The sequence below is a fragment of the Pipistrellus hanaki genome, assembly GCF_964339955.1.
Source record: "Pipistrellus hanaki genome assembly, chromosome: 2".
NCBI lineage: Eukaryota > Metazoa > Chordata > Mammalia > Chiroptera > Vespertilionidae > Pipistrellus > Pipistrellus hanaki.
In genome coordinates, this window is record NC_140504.1 from 97848624 (window position 1) to 97872120 (window position 23497).

At 38.2% G+C, this 23497-nt stretch overlaps 1 protein-coding gene across 1 annotated transcript; it reads right to left on the bottom strand.

The window, feature by feature from the left end:
- Window positions 1–10058: 10058 nt before the first annotated feature.
- LOC311617021 (actin-related protein 2/3 complex subunit 5-like) lies at window positions 10059–12052 on the bottom strand. The gene has a single exon (XM_084873120.1). The coding sequence runs from the start codon at window positions 11919–11921 to the stop codon at window positions 11466–11468; it is 456 nt and encodes a 151-aa protein (XP_084729246.1). The 5' UTR covers window positions 11922–12052; the 3' UTR covers window positions 10059–11465.
- Window positions 12053–23497: the final 11445 nt, after the last annotated feature.

Sequence of the window (23497 nt, forward strand, 5' to 3'; positions counted from 1 at the left end):
CCCAAGAAATAACACATTTTTCAAATTTCCACAGTTAAATAAACTTGTTATAAAGCACCATTATTTTGTGAATGGAATTTTTGTTTGGCTGAATCTGCTTAGGTATTTAAAACTAGCTGTTTTTCTCCTAGAGTTAATGCCTTTTTGAAGTGATTTTACAAATCTAGTAGCCCCTGGTCCTTCTAGAAAAGCAAAAATAAAGTTATCCATATAAATTTTTATAATCATGGAAAAATAAAAACACAAATATTGTAACAATTTCTCATGGAGCTACACATACAAATGTGACCTCAGAGTCAAAATTTTAAATAGAACTTTTTCTAAAAATTTACCTTATTCTAAATTAATGTTAAAATTATCTGGTTCTTACACATTTGACAGGTTCTGAGATGCTAAAAGCTTGTATGATTTGTTGCCTCAGTCACATTAGTTGCCATGGGCTTTTATTTAAAGGAAAGAATATAAAAATTAATATACAAAGAAGCTGTGAATTAAGAGTCACATGACTCTGGTTCAAACATTTCAAAGAAGAATGAGCAGAGAGTTAATAGTCAACTAACATTCTGATATAAAATACAAAAAAAAAATCATATTTTTAATTTTTCCTAGAGAAATACTTCCCTCTCTTTTTTAAATATATTTTATTGATTTTTTTTACAGAGAGGAAGGGAGAGGGATAGAGAGCTAGAAACATCAATGAGAGAGAAACATCGACCACCTGCCTCCTGCACACCCCCTACTGGAGATGTGCCTGCAACCAAGGTACATGCCCTTGACCAGAATTGAACCTGGGACCTTTTAGTCTGCAGCCCGACGCTCTATCCACTGAGCCAAAGTGGTTTTGGCTACTCTCTTTTTTATTTTCCTTACCACTTCCTCCTGTTCCCACACAAACAGAAATAGGTAACTTAGTTTTACCATTTTCATTTAGAGTTATTTCACTGCTTAGTATTTACATTCCATAATCTATTTAGACTGTAAAAAAAATTATTTGAGGTCATTCCACACCTGGTGCTGATAAATCTACTGTCAAAGGTAATCAAAGTAGTTCCATTTGTTCGGTTTCAGCTCATGTTCAAACACAAGCACCAAAGCTGAAAATTGTAATTACAAATTTGATATTTTTATTATTACCTTGACATTTAATGAGACTTTAAAATAGACTTTACAAATAGTGATTTTTGTTTTGTTTGTTTGTTGTTGGCTACTCCCTAAATGCTAACCCAATACCTCCTCAATTTAGTTACATAGGAAAAAAACTAAATATGATACTTTTCTTCTCTGGGATGCCAAACTCCTGCCCCAGCCTCCTGGAAGAATGAAGAGTGCATTAATCAGTTACTCATTCACGAAAGACAAACCATGTCCAACAAAATATTTTTAATTTGGTTAGACTCTAAAAAGAATTAAAATTGTAAAAAAATAAAAATAAAAAGGTTTAGAGAGGATATGGAGTTTTGAGGTGAAAACATCTAAATGCTGAACTTCTAATGACAGAAACATGGTACTAAAATTAAAACTGAAATTAGGAGAGAGCACATGTTCACCTGGGAGACATCATAGAGAATAAAAGAAAAGATGCTAGCGTATATGATTTTGATTAATATTCTAATATTTTAAAATATATTATAATATCAAAGATTTGTTTTTTCCTAATTTGAAAACCTACTATAGACCCTTTAATTTTATAATGTGTCTTGGGACTATATCCTGAGAATTCAAAAACACCAATTTGAAAAAAATATATGCACCCCTATTTTCATAGCAGCATTATTTACAATAGCTAATATCTAGAAACAGCCCAAATGCCCATGAGTAGATGATTGGATAGAAAAGCTGTGGTACATTTACACAATGAAATACTATTCAGCCACAAAAAAGAAGGAAATCTTAACTTTTATGACAACATGGAGATTATTATGCTAAGTGAAATAATCCAGACAGAGAAAGACAAATATCTCACGATCTTACTTATATGTGGAATCTAATGAACAAAATAAACTGATGAACAAAATAGGAACACAGGCATGGATGCATAGAACAGACTGACAGTTCTCAAGGATGAAGGGTAGGAGGAACTGTATGAAAGAAGGTGAAGGAATGATCTAAAGAATATATATGCATAACCCATAGACACAGACAACAGTGTGGTATTGTTTAGCCAGAGGGAAGAGTGGGGAAATGGCTGGGTGGAGGTGGGAAAGCAGGGGAGGGTGGAATGGGGGGACATATGAACAGTAATAGTGTAAACAATAAAAACAAAGTTTGCCCAGTTGGTAGTGCATCATCATGCACCAGTTAGGCACACATCCAAGTTGTAGGCTCACAGTAAGGAATATGCAGGAGGCAACCAACTGATGCTTCACTCTCACAAAAATCTCTGTATTAATACTAAGCTAGTTCTCTTATTGTAATCTAAAAGATTTTATAAATTTTAAGACTTTTCTAAAGAAAGCCCAAAAGATGTTAATGCTGTTTCAATTTTTAAAAAGATCAATTTTTCTGTCAAATACATTTAATTCAAAATTGTCTTGGTCTTGGGAAGATGGTGGCTAGCAGGATGGAGGTTAGGAAGAGGTGTGAGTGAGTGAGGGGGTGAAAGGAGAGTGTGTGGATGTGTGTGGTGTGGTGTGAGTGAGTGAGAGAGAGTTAAATTCAGCAGGAGTAGCAGGAGCTGGTAGACCAGGCTCTCTTGGACAGGGAGCACGTACCACAACTCTAGGCATTCCCCAGCATGTAGGGTTTGAGCATGGAGCCCATGCCATCTTGAAGGCGGCCTCTTCTAGGAACTCATCAGCACCATCACCCACAGACCTGAGCTACTCCAACCAAAATCCTGCTTCCCCACCCTCAGACCTACAAACCCTAGGACATCCACCTCCAAGGGTGCACACCTTCCACAGCAGAAAGTGCAATTTTACCCTCCCCAGCTGCAATCTTCTGGACACCTCAGTTGCGCCTTCCCAGCACTCAGGTTTTCTGAGCCCATCACCCCACAGGCCACTTTGGGTGCTGATGTGAGCCCCTGCTGGGCACGCTCATATCCAAACAAGGATGCACAGCCCTGGTAGTTGAAAATATGAATCCTCCATTTCCATCTATCTGCCATAGACACCTGGGTCACTCAGCTTCAGCCCAAGGGCCCGTCTGAGTGCATCACCCTGGCAAATGGCCTCTTGGTGCCTCTGTGAGCCACCACTGGGCCAAATGAATCCAACAAAGGTGCAAAACCCTGGGTGCAAAAACTGAGTCTTCCCATTCCACAGCTGCCAACCTCCAGAAACTACAGTCACGCCTTTCCAGCTCGTTGGCCTCCAGAGCCTCTGTGAGCACATGCTGGGCATGCTCATATCAAAACAAGGGTTCACAGCCTCAGCAAAAACAACTTGGTCTTCCACCTTCTCACCTGCCTGTGCATAGACACCACAGTCATGTGGCTTCAGTGCAAGGGCCCCTCTGAGTGCGGTGCCTAGCAAATGGCTCCTGGGTGGCTCTGTGAGCCACCACTGGGTGTGCATGAATCCAACCAAGGGTGCAAGGCCCCAAAAGCAGAAATTCAGACTCCCCCCGCCTTGGTTGCTGACCTCCATTCACTGCAGTTGCACCAATCAAGCACGCAAGCCAGGCAGGCAGCCCATGGGTACTTCTCTGAGCTGCAACAAGGCACAACCCTGGCTGCTGCAGCCAGTCTCCATGGTAGTACCACTCCAACACATGACCTCCCTGACCCTACTGCTCCAACAGACAGTTCCTGGGCACCTCTGTAAGCAGCCAATAGGCATGCATACCCAAACAAGGACTCACATCCCACAAAGCAGAAACTGGGAATTATCTTTCAATGGGGCCAGTGGTATGTCACAATAGCTCCGATCTAACATGTGGGCCCCATGAGCACACACCACTTGCAGATAGATTCTGGGCCCCTCTGTGAGCTGCCACATGGCATGTGAATCTCCAAACAAGCATGGCTCCCTCGGCAGGATCCACAACATCCCATTCCCAGCTACCTACCCCTGGACAGCTTGGTGAGTTACTGAAGACTTGCTTCCTAGACTAGGTCACATTGTTTCAGCCACAGTCTCTGAGATTCCCACATCCCCAGCTGCTGGATATTTAACCCCCTCGTGATTCAGAGAGGGAAATCACTTTGGTAAGAATCCTACTGCCTCAACCACAGACAATGAGACACCCACCCCCCACTGTCACAGGCTCCAGGACCCACATATGAGTTTCAGAGTGACACTATTCCAGCAAGAGTCACACTACACCGGCCAAGAAGACTGCCTGACTCTCAGGCCCTGAGATTACTTCCTCCCAGGCCATGGACTCTGGGAACTCACAGTGAGCGCATACTAATGATACCTCAGACAAACACAAGAGCCAGAACCACAACCATATCCAAAACAGCTTGCAAAACAAAGACTGGGATGAGTCACAGAGCCAATGACAAGCTTCTTCCATGAATAAGAAAATAACATTCAAGATTCAACTACATCAGGAGAACCCAAATAGCTCAACTAGGGGGCTCTGCTAGATCTACAAGTCCAGGAGACCTGAGAGAAGATACTAGATGATACCACCCCCAAAAGACCCTGGATGGCAAAGCAGTTAGATCTAAGACACAGAAACAATTAAGATGTTACAACAAAAAATGAAGAGACAAAAAATAAATTGAAAAAAATAGGAATCACCAGAAAGGGAAATAAATCAAAAGGAGACAAGTAATATGTCAGAGAAAGAATTCAGAGTAATGAATGTGTCATTTTGTACCTATAGTTGAGTGTCATATGTGGGGGGCTGTTTCTCTGTTTTCTGCAACCTGCACAGAAAACAACAGGTTACTGAGTGCAGGAGCTGGGAATTAAGAAATGAAAGAAGCCGAAACTGGTTTTGCTCAGTGGTTAGAGCATCAGCCTACGAACTGAAAGGTCCCAGGTTCGATTCCAGTCCAGGGCATGTACAGTACCTTGGTTGCAGGCACATCCCCAGTAGGGAGTGTGCAAGAGGCAGCTGATCGATGATTCTCTCTCTCATAGATGTTTCTAACTCTCTATCCCTCTGTCTTCCTCTCTGTAAAAAATCAATATAATATATATTAAAAAAAAAAAAAAGAAAGAAATGAAAGAAAAAAAGAGACCAGAGGCAGAAATAGAGACAAGCTGGGACCTGGGTGGGGTGCCATCACTCTGATGGAGAGACAGTCAACCACCCACCACAACAACACATTGCATTTATTGATTTCCAGAGTGGGGTTTAAGGTCAAAGGAGTTTTGGGTGTGCCCAGGTCCTATTCATTCCCTCATTGCTAAGAGTTAGCATATCAAGACCTGGGTAAGTCAAGGTCCTATTTGCTTCTCATTCCAAGCAAGTGGATAAAGATAAGAAATCGTTATTAATAGCAGACATTTTGGGAGGCTGTTTCCCTGGGATGGCCATGCCAGTCACTATTAGGATGTGCCCACAACCAAGCTACATGCCCTTGACCAGTATCAAACCTGAGACCTTTCAATCTCTAGGCCAATGCTCTATCCACTGAGCCAAACCAGTTTTGGCTCAAGAACTTTTTTTATTCCAGATGAATTTCTGGAGAGTTCATTCTAGGTCTGTGAAATATGTCATTGGTATTTTAATGTAGAGTGCATTAAATCTATAGATTGTTTTGGGTAGTATGGACATTTAAATGATGTTGATTCTACCAATCCATGAACATGGTATGCTCTTCCATCTATTTATATCTTCCTCTATCTCCTTTTTCAATGTCCTGTAGTTTTCTGAGTATAGGTCTTTTACTTCCCTAGTTAAGTTTATTCCTAATTATCTTAATTTTTTTGGTGCAATAGTAAATAGGATTGTTTTCCTAGTGTCTCTTTCTGTACATTCACTGTTGATGTATAGAAATGTCATAGATTTCTTGGCATTACTTTTGTATCCTGCTACATTGCCAAATTCATTCATTAAGTCTAATATTTTTAAAATATATATTTTATTGATTTTTTTTATAGCAAGAAAGGGATAGAGAGTTAGAAATATCAATGAGAGATAAACATCAATTAGCTGCCTCCTGAATCTCTGCTGGAGATTGCCCGGCAACCAAGTTACATGCCCTTGACCAGAATCAAACCTTTCAGTTTGCAGGCCAATGCTCTATCCACTAAATCAAATCAGTTTCAGCTAGTCTAATAATTTTTTGATGGGGTCTTTAGGGTTTTATATGTACAATATCAGGTCATCTGAGAATAATGACAATTTTACCTCTTCCAATTTGGATGCCCTTTATTTCGTTTCCTTCTCTGATTGCTGTGGCTAGCACTTCCAGTACTATGTTGAACAGGAGTGGTGAAAGTGGGCATCATTGTCTTGCTTTGTTCTTAGTGGAAATGGTTTTAGTTTTTGCCCATTGATTGTAATATTGGCTGTATGTTTGTCATATAAAGCTTTTATTATGTTGAGGTATGATCCCTCTATTTCCACTTTGCTGAGTGTTTTTATTAGAAAAGTTTGATTTTGTCAAATGTCTTTTATGCATCAATTGATATGATTATCTTTTAAAAGAACCAGATCTTGGTTTCATTGATCTTATGATGTTTTTTTATTGTTCTTATTGGGTGTTTGTTTGTTTGTTTGTTTGTTTTGTCTCTATGTCATTCATTTCTCCTCTGATCTTTATTATATCCTTCCTTCTACTCACTCTGGTCTTTTCTTGTTGCTCACTTTCTACTTCTTTAAGTTGCAAGGTTAGATACTTTATTATCCTTTTTTCTTATTTTTTTAGGTAGGCCTGTAGAGATATAAACTTCCTTCTCAGGACTTCTTTCATTATGTCCCATAGATTTTGGATTATTATGTTTTCATTATCATTTGTTTCCCCAATGCTTTTAATTTCTTCTTTGATCTCTTTGGTAACCCAATCATTGTTCAATAGCATGCTATTTAGTCTCAAAATGGTAATGGTTTTTATTGTAGTTGATTTATAATTTTAGGCCATTGTGATCTTAGAAGATGCTTGTTATGATTTCTACCTTCTTGAGTTTGAAGAGACTTTGCCTTTGTCCTTATATGTGGTCTATCTTTGAAAATGTCACATGTACAATGGAGAAGAATGTATATTCTGTAGTTTTGGGGTGAAATGTTCTGAAGCTTTCAATTAAGTCCCTCTATTCTAGTGAGTCATTTAGGATTTCTGATTTTTTGTTTAGATGATTTATCCAGTGGTGTTGGTGGAGTATTACAGTCCCTTACTATGACTAAATTGCTATTGATATCTCCTTTGATATCTTCCAGTAGTTGTTTTATGTATTTGGATGCTCCTGTATTGGGTGCATATTATATCTTCTTGTTGAATTACTCCCTTTACTATTATGTAGTGGCCTTCCCTATGTATTGTTATGGCCTTTACATTGAGGTCTATTTAGTTATATATAAATATCGCAACCCCAGCTTTTTTCTCATTTCCATTTGCCTGAGAAATGTTTTTCCATCTCTTCACTCTCAGTCTGTGTGAGGTCTTTGTTCCAAGGTGGGTCTCTTGCAGACAGCGAATATATGGGTCATGTTTTCTTATCCATTCAGATACCCTATGTCTTTTGATTTATGCATCTAATCCATTTATATTTAATGTTATTATTGGTAAGCACTTGTTTATTTTCATATTTTATCCTTAATGTTTATGTTTCTTCTAGATTTTCTGTTTCTTCTTTTTACAGCAGACCCTTTAGCATTTCTTGCATTGCTGGCTTGGTAGTGATAAACTCTTAGTCCCTTTTTGTCTGTGAAGCTCCTGATTTCACCTTCAATTTTGAATGATAGCCTTGCTGGGTATAGTTTTTTTTTTTTTTTTGGTTCAGTTCCTTGCTTTGCATCACTTTGTATATTTCATTCCATTTCCTTCTGGCCTGCTGTGTTTCTGTTGAGAAATCAGTTGATATTCTAATAGGAGAACCCTTGTAGGTAACTTCTTGTCTCTCTGGCAGCATTCAAGATTCTTTGTCATTGGTTTTTGCCAATTTAATTATGATGTGTCTTGTTATCGATCTTTTGGGGTTCATCTTGTTTGGGAGTCTATGTGCTTCTTGGACTTGTGTAGTTTTTTTTCTTGCCAAAATCTGGGAAGTTTTCTGTCATTCTTTCTTCAAACAGGTTTTCTATTCCTTGATTCTCTTCCTCCACTTCTGTTACCCCAATATGTAAATGTTGTTTTGTTTGTGTTTTCCCAAAGTTCCCTTAGGCTCTCCACTTGCCTTGCAAGTCTTCTTTCCAGTTTCTCCTGTGTTTGTTTGTTTGTTTCTACCTTGTCTTCTAATTTTCTGATGCGGTCATCAACCTCTTCTGGTATACTGTTTAAGCCTTTATTGTGTTCTTTATTGCAGCTATGTCGTTTTTAATCTCTTCTTGGTCCCTTTTCATATTGGTGACATTCTCATTCAGCTCCTTATTATTCTCATTTAATCGTGCATTTGTCATTGAGTTGTGTTATTTGTCATCCAGCCATTAGAGCATCCTTATAACCATTACTCTGAATTCCTTCTCTGATGTGTTGCTAGCCTCAATTTCATTTATCTCCCTTTCTGGTGATTCCTCTTTACTTTCCTTTGGGAATTGCTTTTTTGTTTCTCCTGTTTCTGCTGTAACATTTCAATTGTAGATCCAAATGCTTTGCTATCCAGGTTCTTTTGGAGATGGTACTACAGGAGTAAACTGAGAGCAGTTCTCCTGGGCTTTGTAATGTAGTGTAGCTCCCTACTTGAGCTATTGGGGTTCTCTTGATGTAGGACTGAGAGCTGGAGAGGCACAACTGTGGTGTCTAGAAGTCAGCAGCTGTTGGGTCGCACAATTTTTTCTATCTTGTGCCCTTGATTGAAATTACGCATGCCCAACAGGGACTCACAGTGGCACCCAGGAATCGTCTTTTGGGATGATGGGGCTCAGGTGGCCTGCACTCTGTACAGATGTGACTGTGGTGTCCAGAGTTTTGTTGTTATGGGGTGGGAAGACTCAGCTTTTGCTGTTGTTGTGGTGGATAGACACGCTCCTAGTGGTGACTCACAGGGACACCTGCAGTACTTTTACCAGTGAGGCATACTGAAACACTCTGAAGTGCTCTAGCACTGAAGCCGCATAATTTAGGCATCTGTGGGCAGGTATCCAGGATGAGTGAATTCAGAATTTCTACTGCTGGGGGGAGTGTGTCCCTGTTTGTCTAAGATCAGACCCAGTGAGATGTCACACTGGTGGTGCTGGTGAATTCCTAGAAAAGGGCCATTCTCCCCTTCAGGATGATGTTGGCTCTGATTTAGATTTCTATGAGCCTCTAGACACAAAATTTCCATCAAGTAGTTAATATATAATCTTGTAGTATATGTTTTTTGTTATTTAAATATACTTTATTTAATATATTTTTGTTCTTTAGCATTAAACTTTAACAGCATCGTAATATGTCTAATGAAGTATATCTAGTGAATTTTTTTCTGTAAAGCTTATCACAATGTTCTCACACTTAGGAACACTGGGAAAGACATCATAGCTATGTATTGGAGACATTTTAAGTAGCAAAATAACCAACAAAAAGCACAAGCTTGCAAAGACCTGACATCAAAAAGGATACCTGTTTAAAGTATGAGAGTTGAAACAAGAAGGTAGAGTGTGACCTCCTTCTACCTCAACTGAGAACATGCACATTGGGTGACTCATTTTGCACTCCTATGATTATTTCCATGAATGACCAAGAAAGTGCAATATTTAATTCCAGTTTACCAAATGAAATTTTAAAACGTTTTTAAAAACATATACAAATAAATTTAAGCACTGTTGTAGCAATGTTCTACATTCTCACTGGTGAGTTGGTTAGGTTGTGCCACATGAGGTAAAGCAGATTATTATTTGTGGAGGATACAAGGTAAGGGGTACAAGATGACCTCAAGTCAGCATCAATGATGCAAATCAGCATTCTCACAGGGATAAAGTTTATTTCACAAGTATATAAAAAGGTCTGGACAGAGCAGCAAACACTTTTAAAACCATGCTAAAAGACAAAAGAGTGGAAAGTAAAAATAATGGATGTATTTTATTTATTTTTTTATTTTTTTCAACTTTATAATTTTTACAAAACAAAAGGCAGTATCAAAAACAGCAAAGAGTTTAAATGATTTCTGCACCAGTTTTCACAGAAGTCAGTGATTACGGTGTCCAATGTAAATACGAAGCACAGGCGGATTTCCCTCTTGGTCATATGCACTCAGGTGGTTGGATTTGGAGCTACTGAATAACAGCTTTTTATAAGCACCGGTCATTTGTTTTGAGAACTGATTTGGTTTGTCCAACAAGTAAACACTTTTTGCTGTGTGTGGCATTTTCTTCTTTTTAAAAAACACTGACTGAGCTAAAATACACGATGCGTGTGTGTTTGGATCTGAACCAAATCTTTTGAGATCCTAATTCCCCTGAAGAACATTGAACACATTTATAGGGCATATTCAATACTGGTTCTATACCGCATCAGGTTAAGGCAGCTACTATAGTTCTAAGGTAAGGTGACCAGATGTCCCGATTTTTAACAATTTGTCCCGCGTCCCACGGAGTTTTAAAACGGGATGTGCGACAAATTGTTAAAAATCGGGACTGTCCCGCCAAAAGTGGGACATCTGGTCACCTTATTCTAAGGAAAACAGCATTTCATTCAGAGGCTGCCCAGAGTTTGAACTACATCACAGTTTCCACGTCCTTTCTGATGGGGAGGAGTTTACCCAAGTAGGGCCACATTATTGGAACAAAAGTTTTATGGTCAAGCCCAACAGGCTCTGGCATTTTATGGTACATTAGTGTCGAACAAGACTCCTTGCTCTGGACCCTGGTGACCACAAAGAAATAGAGAGGCCATGATCGCTGGGTGCTGAGAGGAGGAATATACTTAAACTCACATAATCTGGAGGCAGACACAAAGCTGGAACTCGGCAGTGATGTTCACCTACCATGGGTTCCAGAAACACGTTTTGTTTAAATAAAGGAAGTATGGTCCAGTTTTGTAATGTTAACAGCTGCCAGTCTCTCAAACATGTTTTTATAAGGGTATTTCCTGGCTGGCAATGAGTTAGGAAATCGGCATCAAATTTATCACTATTAGTCAAAAACAGAAACAAAACCCCAAAAAACACCACCACCAACAAAAAAAACCACCAACCAACAGAGGTGGTTAAACCTGGATGTAAATTATACTATGTACAGACTGGTATACTATCACTGAAATAGTTCTGACAGCATGACACCTGTTGAAAAATTGCCTATATATTATCCCGATTTTCATGAAAGGAAAATGGATATGTAGTTTTCTTCTTTACAGATACGAAAGAGGAAGCAAGAAGGCAAAGCTGAGGGAAACAGATGCTACCCGAAGGACAGTGGTGGCATTTGGTTGTTTTGGTCTTTGTACCAGCAACTCCCACACCCACAGGAGAAGCCCAGTTCCTGCTGGACTACACGGTTCTCCGGGCAGTCAACACCCGGACGATGGACCCCAGTTTGCCAGCAGCAAGCGTCTTTTCATGCCACTGCAATAACACAGCGCTGCTATTGTCAGAGGGGCTCTCAAAGCCTTTATAAATATACTTCATGAGGAGATCCACCCCATTCTTGTCCAGGGACTGAACTGCCTTTTCAATATCATTAGCTTTAAAGGAGATGAGCACCTTCAAGACAATGCTGCCTGCCCGATCCTTCACCAGCTGACTCTTGGTATTGATAGGGGGGTTCTTCAGGGCTGCCTGCAGGGCGGCTGTCATGTTTCCTTGCCGCAGGCAGGAGTCCACCTCGCCCTCGTCGGGCCCGACCTGCCCGTCGCCCCCATCTTCCTCGTCCACGAACTTGTTCTCGTCGTACTCATCCACGTCCACGTTCCGGAACCGGGCGGACGACCCCGTGTTCTTCGACATCCCCGATCCCGAGCGGCGGCCAAGGCCTCCTCCTCTACCTGCGGTCTCTGGTCTCTGTCTCGGCGAGCCCAGCTGGCCAGAAACCCGAAGCCCGGTGAAGCCTTCACTTCCCTCTTCCGCTCTGGGGCGTCGCCAGCAGGCAGCCCCGGCTCGGGCGGTTCTGGGCCTGCGCCCTGGCCACGCGCCTTCCGGGGTTCTCGCCCAGATCGAGCTTCCCACGCCGCCGGGCTCTCCCTCCGGGCTCTCCCTCCGGGGAGCGGAGCGCATGCCGTAATTTATTCTTTTAACACATAACCCTAAACTGTGGTGCTTGAATTTCTGCAGTAAATATAGAAATAGGTGAGGTAGACATGTGATCGCTGTTGTGGATTGATAGTGTGATCCATCATTAGTTTTCTTAAGTTTTGTTTGTTTTTTAGTTCACTTGTTTTACTATCAGCATAGAGAAAAGTGTCAATTCAACTGTGACTAAGACATTAATGGTTAAACTAGCATTGGGTGTTTCAGTACTATCTCCTGAAACTCTACTTTTTATTGGAATGTAAGTTGAACAAAACAAAAAAAAGATTTCAACTTCTAAGGTGTAAATTTCAGTGTCCAGTTAACATGTGAAATATTCTAATTTTTCAATTCATTGGGTATGTAATATTTTAATTTTTCTTGATATGTTGACTAGACCCTACAATTTTAAATAGCTATATTAGAGTAATGGGTAGAAAATTTAAGGGTCATAATATTATATGATAATCAATTATAGTTTATAACAAAGAAAAAAGAAATAATAAAGAATGAAGAAAAATAATTAAAAATAAAGAAATGGATGTGATTCTGTCAATGTATTGATATATATAATTTTAATCTAATTATGGACAGCAATTTGTTTAGATTAGGTTCTTTACTGACCTAATATAAATTAGTTTTTACCTTTGTAAAAGTTTAACTTACTAATCACTTATTAACATCTACTGCATGCATGATTAAAAATCGTATTTCTATTGTGGACACAAGGACTAATAAGAAGTCCAGGTCTGTTGAAGGCAAGCCATCGCCCTGTTTGTGTACGTACCTATACTCAATAAACTCTTAAATTCTATATAAGTGGTACTTAAAAAGATATGCTTTGATTCTCTCTTTCAAATTATTCCTTGGTCTAGGACAAGCCTACAGCAAATAGAAAAGGAAAGTGGTAAGCAGAATTGGCTTCTCAGTTTCTTTATTAAAAAACTAGAGGCCTGGTGCATGAAAATTTATGCACTGAAGGAGGTGTCCCTCAGCCTGGTCTGCCCTTTCTCATAGTCCGGGACCCCTCAGGAGCAGGAGGTGACCTGTTGATCAGGGGAAGACAATGTCCCATCACACCTCTGCTGCTGCCACTGCTAGCAGTGCAAGCCTCCGCCGTCCCTGGTTACAGGAGCCTTTTGAGTTTTGCCTGCACCTGGGCCCAGCCCTGGGTGGCTGGGAAACTGAGAGAACTGGGTGCCATCATCTTGTGGCTATGGACACCTCCATATTTGAGGGCAGGGCAGTCAATTAGCATATTCCCTCCTTATTGGCTGTGGGTGCCACCATCTTTGCAGCGGTGTGAGGGTAAATTAACATATTTCCTCTTTATTAGATAGGATAAAAGAAGAGTTGAGCTTTTATATGTAGAAGACACCTACTTGACAATTTCAAAGAAGGTGAATGGAAATCTGGAGTCCATTAAATCACTAAAATGTTTTCCAGTTTGAGGAATTATGACACATGGCAATAATGTAGAAGCTCTGGTAATGAGAAATCTTATACATCTTTTTCTAGAATTTGACTGTTTAGGTCACTCTTTCTATAATAATGTTTTTAATGTTGAATTATTAATCAATGATCATGAAGTTTCAATTAAGCAAAATAACTATGCTCTAGAGACCTGATATATAACATGTTATGTGGGGTCAACAGTAATATATTATACATTAAAATTTTTATTAAGAGAGTTGATCTCACATTGTGTTCTTATTACAATAAAATAAAATAATAAAATAAAATAAAGAATAAAACTGTAAGATTAACTAATCACAGATTTTTTTCTGCTTGACAATATTCAGACCATAAATACCTAAAAGGACACCCAAATGGCCTGGCCAGCATGGTTTAGTGGTTGAGTGTCCATCTATGAAGCAGGAGCTCACAAGCTTGATTCCAGGTCAGGGCATATGCCTGGGTTGTGGGCTCAATACCCAGTGTGGGGCATGCAAGAGGCAGCCGAACAATGATTTTCTCTCATAATAGATATTTATATCTCTATCCCTCTCCCTTCCTCTCTAAAATGAATTTTAAAAAAATTCTGAGAATATTCTGAGAAAAATTTGTTGAGATACCAGAATATAAGTTAATTTCTTTTTTATTAATTAAGCCAAATATAGAAATATCTAATTGCCAAAATATTCACTCTACATGGGGCCTCCAAGATTATATTTTCTTTATCTAATTTCAGTAAACACTGGGTGCATGCTATAGAATTAGAATGGGCTGTCAGCAGTTATCACACATACCATTAGATTGTCTTATCAAATACCCTGATGTGTCTCTTAGCCGATGTAATTTAACTCTGCACAGAAAAACCTTTAAGGATCCAGTAAATAACAGGACTTGGCACATATCTTCTAAACATAGGATAAAAAGTAAAGCATACCTGAAAGTAAAATTATTTCAGTTTTTAATTTTAAAAATTTGCCTTCTTTTTCATCTTAATTCTCAATCTTATAGAAATTTAAAATTTCAGACTTTGGGAGGAGGGGTGAATAACAGATTTTGAGGTAAGTAAAATCTTCAGAAAAACAAAATTCAATGTTCTGAGTTTAAAATATGCTCTAGAGTTTCCAGCTAAAAAAAGCCAAAGAAAGAATGTCTCCCTGTAGTTAGGGAAGTGACAGGTGTGGTTTGCAAATCTGGAACTGGATTTTAGCAGCTTTTTTTCCTAGACATGGGAAATGGATTCTTTCCTATAGTTAAAATATACTCAATGAGAGTCAGCCAAAGCCTTAGAAATATCCAGTAAGTCCAAGCACATGCTCTTGACTATGTATTGGTTTGTTGTAAGAATTAGAGGAATAACAATTTAGTTTCTCACTGTGCAAACATAAATTTCAGTTGAAGAACTTTCTCAAATTTGGTTGCAGAATACCAACAGTGACAGGAGAGATGCCCGAAAATTTCCCTTTTTTAGGCATTCTCATTATTTTGAGGGGTTTTAATTATAGCCATGTGGTTAATATTGAATTTTGCATGTGATTCATATTGAATTTGACAAGTAATATAGTGATTAAAGACTAGAATGTTTTGACAGTAGTGTGAGTGAGCATGAATATCAGTTTCCTTGTAACTCCCCATGAAAGGGAGAGCCTGTCAAATGACTGAAAGGACTGACAGTTCTCACCAAGACAGTACCTGGTAATGGCAGATACACTGACCAGTTCCATCACTTGCTAGTCTTTCCCTAGTGTTGTTTTTCTGTAACAACAAAATGGACACTGAGTTTTTGCAACCTTGGAATGTAGGTATCAGATTAGTTCAGGTCAAATGAGGGTCTTGCATACAGCCTCATATAAAAAACATTATATATATATATATATATATATATATATATATATATATATATATACTTTCTTGTGAAGAAATATCACATTGTTAAACCTATTATATTGGTGAGCAAAACTTAAGAATGAGAGAATTACATAGTGCTCTAATTCCTATTCATTTTTATCCAATTTTCAAGCAATCATTTAGATAATTGTTTTATCAGTTTTTTTCTACTGTTAGCATAAATTAAATTTTATTTTCATTTAACATACGTCTTTATTAATTATATAATACTATTTTGCCAGTGCTGATTGATTTTCAGGGCTTTAGAAAGCATGGTACTAAAACTTCAGGTTTAAAATTAATGCTATTTACAAGGGAAAAGAATTATTCTACAAGTTCTTTCTACATGTGTGAATAAATTTGTTTCCAGTTAACATTACATTTTTTTTCAGTAGAACTAGTATGTTGTAAGTGTTATTTAACCCATGAAATACAAAGCAAAAAAACCAAAGTGAAAATTTCAGAGAAGAAACATAATAAACTTACAATAAAAGAAGTAAATATTATTTACAATATTAAAATACATATCATATATAAGACAAATTTTGTTGACTTGATGTGTAGTTGTATGCACTATGAGGAAAACTCAAATTTTTAACCTACAACGTTTTAATATTTTAGGCTTGATATTAAAATATCCTTAAGGTGCATTTCACTGAAACAGAATTATCAAATTCAGTTTGTCCCAGTGCACAAAATTTGTGCATGGGGAGTGGGTCCCTCAGCCCGACCCGCACCCTCTCCAATCTGGGAGCCTTCAGAGGATGTCCTACTGATGGCTTAGGCCTGCTCACAGTGGTTCTCTGCTCTCTGCGGACTTGCCTGCTTGATGCCACAGCAGACCCTGATGTCTGCTCTCTGTGGAGGCCCTGCTTGCCCTTTGTTGCCATGGCCAGGGGCAAGTAGGGCCCTGCTGTCTGCTCACTCGCTGCGGGAACATTCCCACCCTGCCCCCAGCCACTTGTGCGCACGCCTGCTGGAAGTGCCTAGTCCTGGGATGTTCCCAATCTGCCCTTGGCTGCTCCACACTTGCGCATGTAGTTCCAGAGTGGCTGGGGGTTGTTCCGGGACTCCCGCCACACTGGGCCTATACGCAAGCCTACAGACTCAGAGTGGCCTGGCTCCCAAGGACACCTATTCCTGGGATGCAGTCTATTTGGTGCCAGAGCCCATGCAAGCAGCAACCCACCCCCAGACTCTCAGTGCCTGCGTATGCAAATTAACCCACCATTTTTGTTGGGTTAATTTGCATACTTACTCCAATTTCAAGCAATCACTGGTAGCCAGGTCACTCTGAGCCTGATTGGCAGGTGGGTGTTGTGGAGGTACAGTCAATTTGCATATTTCTCTTTTATTAGTGTAGTTATTAAATAGGCCAAATTGACAATTTGGAATATATAATTTTTTATAATTTTGTTTTATCAATTTTCAAAATAGTAAGATGGTGCCTAAGCAACCTCCAATGATAACTAAATTGTGTGTTTATATATGTTTTGGTATCTTTTTTCCAAGTAGACTTCATATCTTTTTACTGCTGAACTAGAGGCCCGGTGCATGAAATCCATGGACTGGGATGATGTCCTTCAGCCCAGCCTGCACCCTCTCCAATCTGAAACCCCTTGGGGGATGTCCAACTGCTGGGGATTCACAGGGATCAGGCCTAAAATGGCAGTTGGACATCCCTCTCACAATCTGGGACTACTGGCTCCTAACCACTTGCCTCTCTGCCTGCCTGCCTGCCTGATTGCTCCTAACTGCTTCTGCCTGCTGGCCTGATTGATGCCTAACTACTTCCCTGATGGCCTGATCACCCCCAATTGCCCTTCCCTGTTGGCCCAATCACCCCCAACCGCCCTCCCCTGCCAGCTTGATTGCCCCCAACATCCTCCCTTGCATGCCTGGTCACCCACAACTGTCCTTTCCTGCCTGATGATCACCCCCAACTACCCTCCCCTGCCCCCAACTGCCTTCGCTTACTTGTCTGTTTGCCCACATCTCCCCTCCCCTGTTGGCCATCTTGTGACAATATGGGGGCAGCCATCTTGAGACGATGTGAGGGCACAAGGACTACCTAGGCTTTTATTAGTATAGATGATATTCTATTGTATGACTATTCTGCACATTGTTGATAGTTGTTTGGATTGTTCAGCTATGATGAGTAATGCTTCTATGAATATCCATGTACAAGTTATTGTGTGTACTACTATAGTTTTATTTTTGGGGTGTTCATAACTACTTTTAAAATTCTTAAGTTATATGATAACTCTGTTTAACATCTTGAGGAAACTGTTTTACAAAGTGGCTGTCTATTTTATATTTCTAATAGCAATGACTAGGTTTCCAATTTTCCAGTTTCTCTACATCCTTGCCAATGTTTGTTATTGTCTGTCTTTTTTTTTTTTTTTTTTTTTTTTTAAAGCTACTTTCTTTGTAAGTGATATAGCTGGTTTTGATTTGCCTCAACAAAATGATAAATGATGCTAATTGTCTTTTATTGTATGTTTACTCCAATTTATATATCATGGTTGCAGAAACATCTATTCAAATATTTGGTCCACTTTTGTAATTATATTGTATTTTATTGAGTTATAAGAGTTTTTTTGTTTTTGTTTTTATAATCCTTTATCATCTGTATGACTTTCAAATATTTTATCCCAGTCTATGGGTTGTCTTTTTATTTTCTTAATGATGTCATTTTAAGCGCAATATTTTTAACTTTGATGAAGTTCAGTTTATTTATTTTCCTTTTATTGCTTGTGTTTTTTTGGTGTTGAATCTAAAAAATTATTACTTCACCGAAGATCATGAGGACTCACTACTGCATTTTCTTTTAAGAGTTTTATAATTTTAGCTCTTACATTTAGATATTAATCACTCATTCTTTCAAGGAACCCTAGACCCAGGTTTCTTTTAGTGGCAAATATTTAGAGACTAAGTGATAGGGGTACAGACTGCTGCAGAGTTTTTATGAGTGGTTTTTCCAGTGGACAAAGTCAGGAAGTAAGCAAATAAGTAAATAAATAAATGTGAATTTGAATTAGTACTTATATTTCAAATTTAAGATTATATATATGTACTTAGTTTCTATTACTTTATAACTTTATCTGTTATCTATATCTCACAATTATGGTTTCCAATATTAAAATAATCATCCATTTCATTTATTTTTAAATATACCTATAAAATTTTCAAAATTAAAATAATAAAAAAAGAATATTACCATAAGAATACTGAATAAATTTGAAGATTTTTATATATTAACCCTGGCATGTGACCTGAATGGGAATTGAACTAGCAGTATCACTCAACAAACTGAGATACACTGGCTAGGGCTCAGTGGGTAGAAACAGGCAGCCAACAATTAGAGATAGATAGAGGCAAATCTTAGAGTACCTAGACCTTTTGCTGACCTTCCCCAGGCCAGAGCTTGTAAAAACCAGGCTTGGTATACAGGTAGTCCTTCTTGCATGCAACCAGGTCCAGCAGAGATAACCACACATTGTGGATTGATTGTAGCTCCAAATATGTTGCCCAGGGACAGTCACAGATAGCCTGCCTGCCTGGTTGACATTGGCCTGCACCAGAGTCCCTCTCCATATGCCCAGAACCAACATACACAGTGGCCAGCTTTAGGCAACATCAGAACCAGATCTAATAACTTCTAAATCCGTATATCCAAAGGGAGATCTAGGTAGGCACCAGATCCTGCTGAGACAAAGTTCTGCTTTAAGTTGTCAGCATCTGCATAGAAGCTCACATGCTGTAGTTGGCATTGAGTCTCACAATAAGCCAGCGTGGGGGTCAATGCAGCATAAATGGTCAAATATTAATCAAGACTCAATTACAACAGAAGTGCCCTCAAGAGACATTCCTGGAGCAGCCAGGTCATTCAAAGAGAATGCACCACTGGATCCTGTAGGACACCTACTACATAAGACTATACCACCAAGACTGGAAGTCATACAGATTTACCTAATACATATAAATAAACACAAAGATACTATTAAAATAAGGAGACAAGAAAAAAATACACCAAATGAAAGAACAGGAGAAAGCTCCAGAAAAAGCTAATTGAAACAGAGGCAAGTGATTATCAGATATATATCCTAAAGCAATGGTTATAAGAATGCTCTGCACCATTAAAAAGATATTTAGAAAAATAAAATAAAATGAGATTTAGAAACCATAAAAAAGAACAGTCAGAAATAAAGAATATAGTATCTGAAATTAAGAATACACTGGAACAAATAAATAGTAGGTTAGATAAAGCAGATAATGAAATCAGCAAGTTGGAAGGCAAGGTAGGAAAAAAACACACAGAAACACCCAATCAGAGCCAAAAAAAATTAAATTAAATTTTAAGAAATAAGGAGAGTTTAATAAACCTCCTGAACAACATGAAGTACAATAGCATCTACATGACAGGGATACTGAAGAAAAGAAGAGGAGTGAAGAATCAAGAACTTTTAGCAATAAAGAAAAAAAAATTTGAAAAGGACATATTTGAAAAATTAATGACAGAAAACTTCTTTAAAGTAGTTAATAAAAAAGACACACAAGACTAGGAAGCATGGAGAGTCCCAACAAGATGGACCCACAGAGGCCTACATCTACATAGTTAGTTGCTTTTACAAGGGAGTTCCCATAAGACTGTCAGCTTCTTTCTCAACAGAAACATTTCAAACAAGAAGGGATTGGCATAACCTATTAAAAGTGATGAAAAGAAAGGACCTACAACCAAGACTACATTATCTAGTCAGTCTATCATTTAAAATTGATTGAGAGATAAAAAGCTTTTCAGATAAGAAGAAGCTTAAAAAGTGCATTACCATCAAACCAGTATTGCAAAAATGTTAAAGGGCTTTTCGAAGAAGAAGAAGAAGGAGAAGGAGAAGGAGAAGGAGAAGGAGAAGGAGAAGGAGAAGGAGAAGGAGAAGGAGAAGGAGAAGGAGAAGGAGAAGGAGAAGGAGAAGGAGAAGGAGAAGGAGAAGGAGAAGGAGAAGGAGAAGGAGAAGGAGAAGGAGAAGGAGAAGGAGAAGGAGAAGAAGAAGAAGAAGAAGAAGAAGAAGAAGAAGAAGAAGAAGAAGAAGAAGAAGAGAAGGAGGAGGAAGAGGAGGAGGAGGAGGAGGAGGAGGAGGAGGAGGAGGAGGAGAAGGAGAAGGAGAAGGAGAAGGAGAAGGAGAAGGAGAAGGAAAAGGAGAAGGAGAAGGAGAAGGAGAAGGAGAAGGAGAAGGAGAAGGAGAAGGAGAAGGAGAAGGAGAAGGAGAGGAAGGAGAAGGAGAACAAGAAGAACAAGAACAAGAAGAACAAGAACAATAACAAGAAGAACAAGACAAAGAACAAGAAGAACAAGAAGAACAAGAAGAAATAATAAAGGAAACTACATAATGTTAAAGAGATCAATCCAAAAAAAGGATATAACCCTAGTATAAACATTTAGGCAACCAACATAGAAACATCTAGATATGTAAAGCAAATCCTGACAAACATAAAGGAGAGATGGATAGTAATACAGATGTACTAGGGGATTTTAATACCCACTGATATCAATGGATATATCAATCAAACAGAAAATTAATGAAAAAACTGTGGCCTTAAATGGAACACTAGATCAGATGTATTTAATTGATATTTTCAGAGCATTTTAGCCCAAAGTTGCAGAATATACATTATTTTCAATTGCACATGAAACATTTTCTAGGATAGACCACATGTTAGGACATAAAACAAGTCAGAATAAATTTAATAAGATTAAAATTATGTCAAGCAACTTCTCTGACCATATGGTTTAAAAATAAAAATCAATCACAAAACAACACCTGAAAAACACACAAAAACATGGAAACTAAATAGCTTGTTTCTAAACAATGAATGGGTTAACAGTGAGATCAAGGAATAAATCTAAATGTACCATAAAACAAATGAAAATTAGAACACAACAACCCAAAATCTATGGATACAGTAAAAGAAGTACTAAGAAGAAAATTGATAACATTACAGGCCTACTTAAAAAAAAAAATCCCAATTAATAACCTAACTTTACACTTAAAGGAACTAGAAAAAAGAACAACAAACAAATCCCAAAGTGAATAGAAGAAAAGAAATAAAGATCAGAACAGAAATAAACAAAATAGAGTCTAAAAAGATTACAAAAGATCAATGAAGCAAAGGGCTTGTTCGAAAAGATAAACAAGATTGACAAACTTTTAACCAAATTCATAGAAAGAGAGATTAAGAGAGGACCAAATTAAGTAAAATCAGAAATGAGAGACATAACAATTGACACCAAAGAAATACAAAGGATTCTAAGAAAATATGAACAAATATATGCCAACAATTTGAACAATCTGGATGAAATGGACAAATTCCTCAAAATATACACTTTCAAAACTGAATCAGGATGACTCAAAGAATCCAGACAAACAGATTACAACATGTGAGACAAAAGAAGTAATAAAAAAAAATTCCAACAAACAAAAGCCCTGTAACAGATGGCTTCTGTGAATTTTACCAAACCCTCAAAACAAACAAACAAATAAACAAAAAACAACAACCACACACACACACTAACACCTATTCTTCTCAAACTAGTTCAAAATATTCAAGAGGAGGGAAGACTTCCAAGCTCATTTTATGAGGTGAATATTGTCCTAATTCTAAAACCAGATAAAGGTACTACAAAGAAAGAAAATGACAGACCAAAATCCCTGATGAACATAGATGATCAAATCCTCAACGAAATATTAGCAAACCAGTTTCAATAATAAAATATGAAGATCAAACACCATGATCAAGTGGTATTTTATTTTAGGATGCAAAGTTGGTACAATATTAGTAAATCAATCAATGTGATTCACCACATAAATAAAATGAAGGCTAAAAACCACATGATCATAGATGCAGAAAAGCATTTGATAAAATCTAGTGGACATGATAAAAACTCTCACCAACCCAAGAATAGCAGAAAATAGCATTACATACTTAATGTAATGAAGGACACATATGAAAATCCTACCACTCAGGGTCAAACACTACCGAGTTTCTCTTAAGATTGTAAACAAGAATTGGGATGTCTGCTTTTACCACTTTTATTCGACATAGTCCTGGAAATTTTAGTCACAACAATCAGACAAGAAATAAAAGGTATTCAAATTGGAAAGGTAGAAGTAAAACTGTCATTATTTTCAGATGACATGGTATAGTACATAGAGAACTAAAGATTCCACCAAAAAAAACTACTAGTATTGATAAATACTACATGGTATAGTACATAAAGAACTAAAGATTCCACCAAAAAAAACTACTAGTATTGATAAATAAATTCAGTAAAATAGCAGAATACAAAATAGAGATACTAGTTGCCTATTTATACACCAACTGGAGGCCCGGCATGCAATATTGTGAAGTCCGGCCCATCTACGCCAGCCCCACCCACCCTCCCACTATCCCCCATGCTGGCAGCTCCACTGCCCACCTATCTGCTCAGTGCACTCACAGCAGTGCTTGCAGTTGCACCTCTCCACGTTCTGCCTGCCCATCACCTCACATCACTCACCCTCCCGCATGCCCCTCAGCTGCCAGCCTTGCTGTGATTGGAGCCTGTCGGATGCAGAGGAGGGCCTGAGAGGTGCGCCATGTACCTCATGGTGACCGGTTGTTTGGTTGTTTTGGTCGTGATGTCTCTTGGCTTTTTATTATTATGATAATGAACTCTCAGAATTGAAAACTAAGAAAAACAATGCCATTCAATATTGTATCAAAAAATAAAATACTTAGGAATAAATTTTACCACAGATATAAAGGAGCTGTACTGGAAAAATTATAATGTATTAATGAAAGATATTAAAAAAGATACAAATAAGTGGAAGCAAATACCATCTTCATTGATAGGAAGAATTAAAACTATAAAAATGTCCATACTTCCCAAAGCAAACTATAGATTCAATGCAATTCCTATC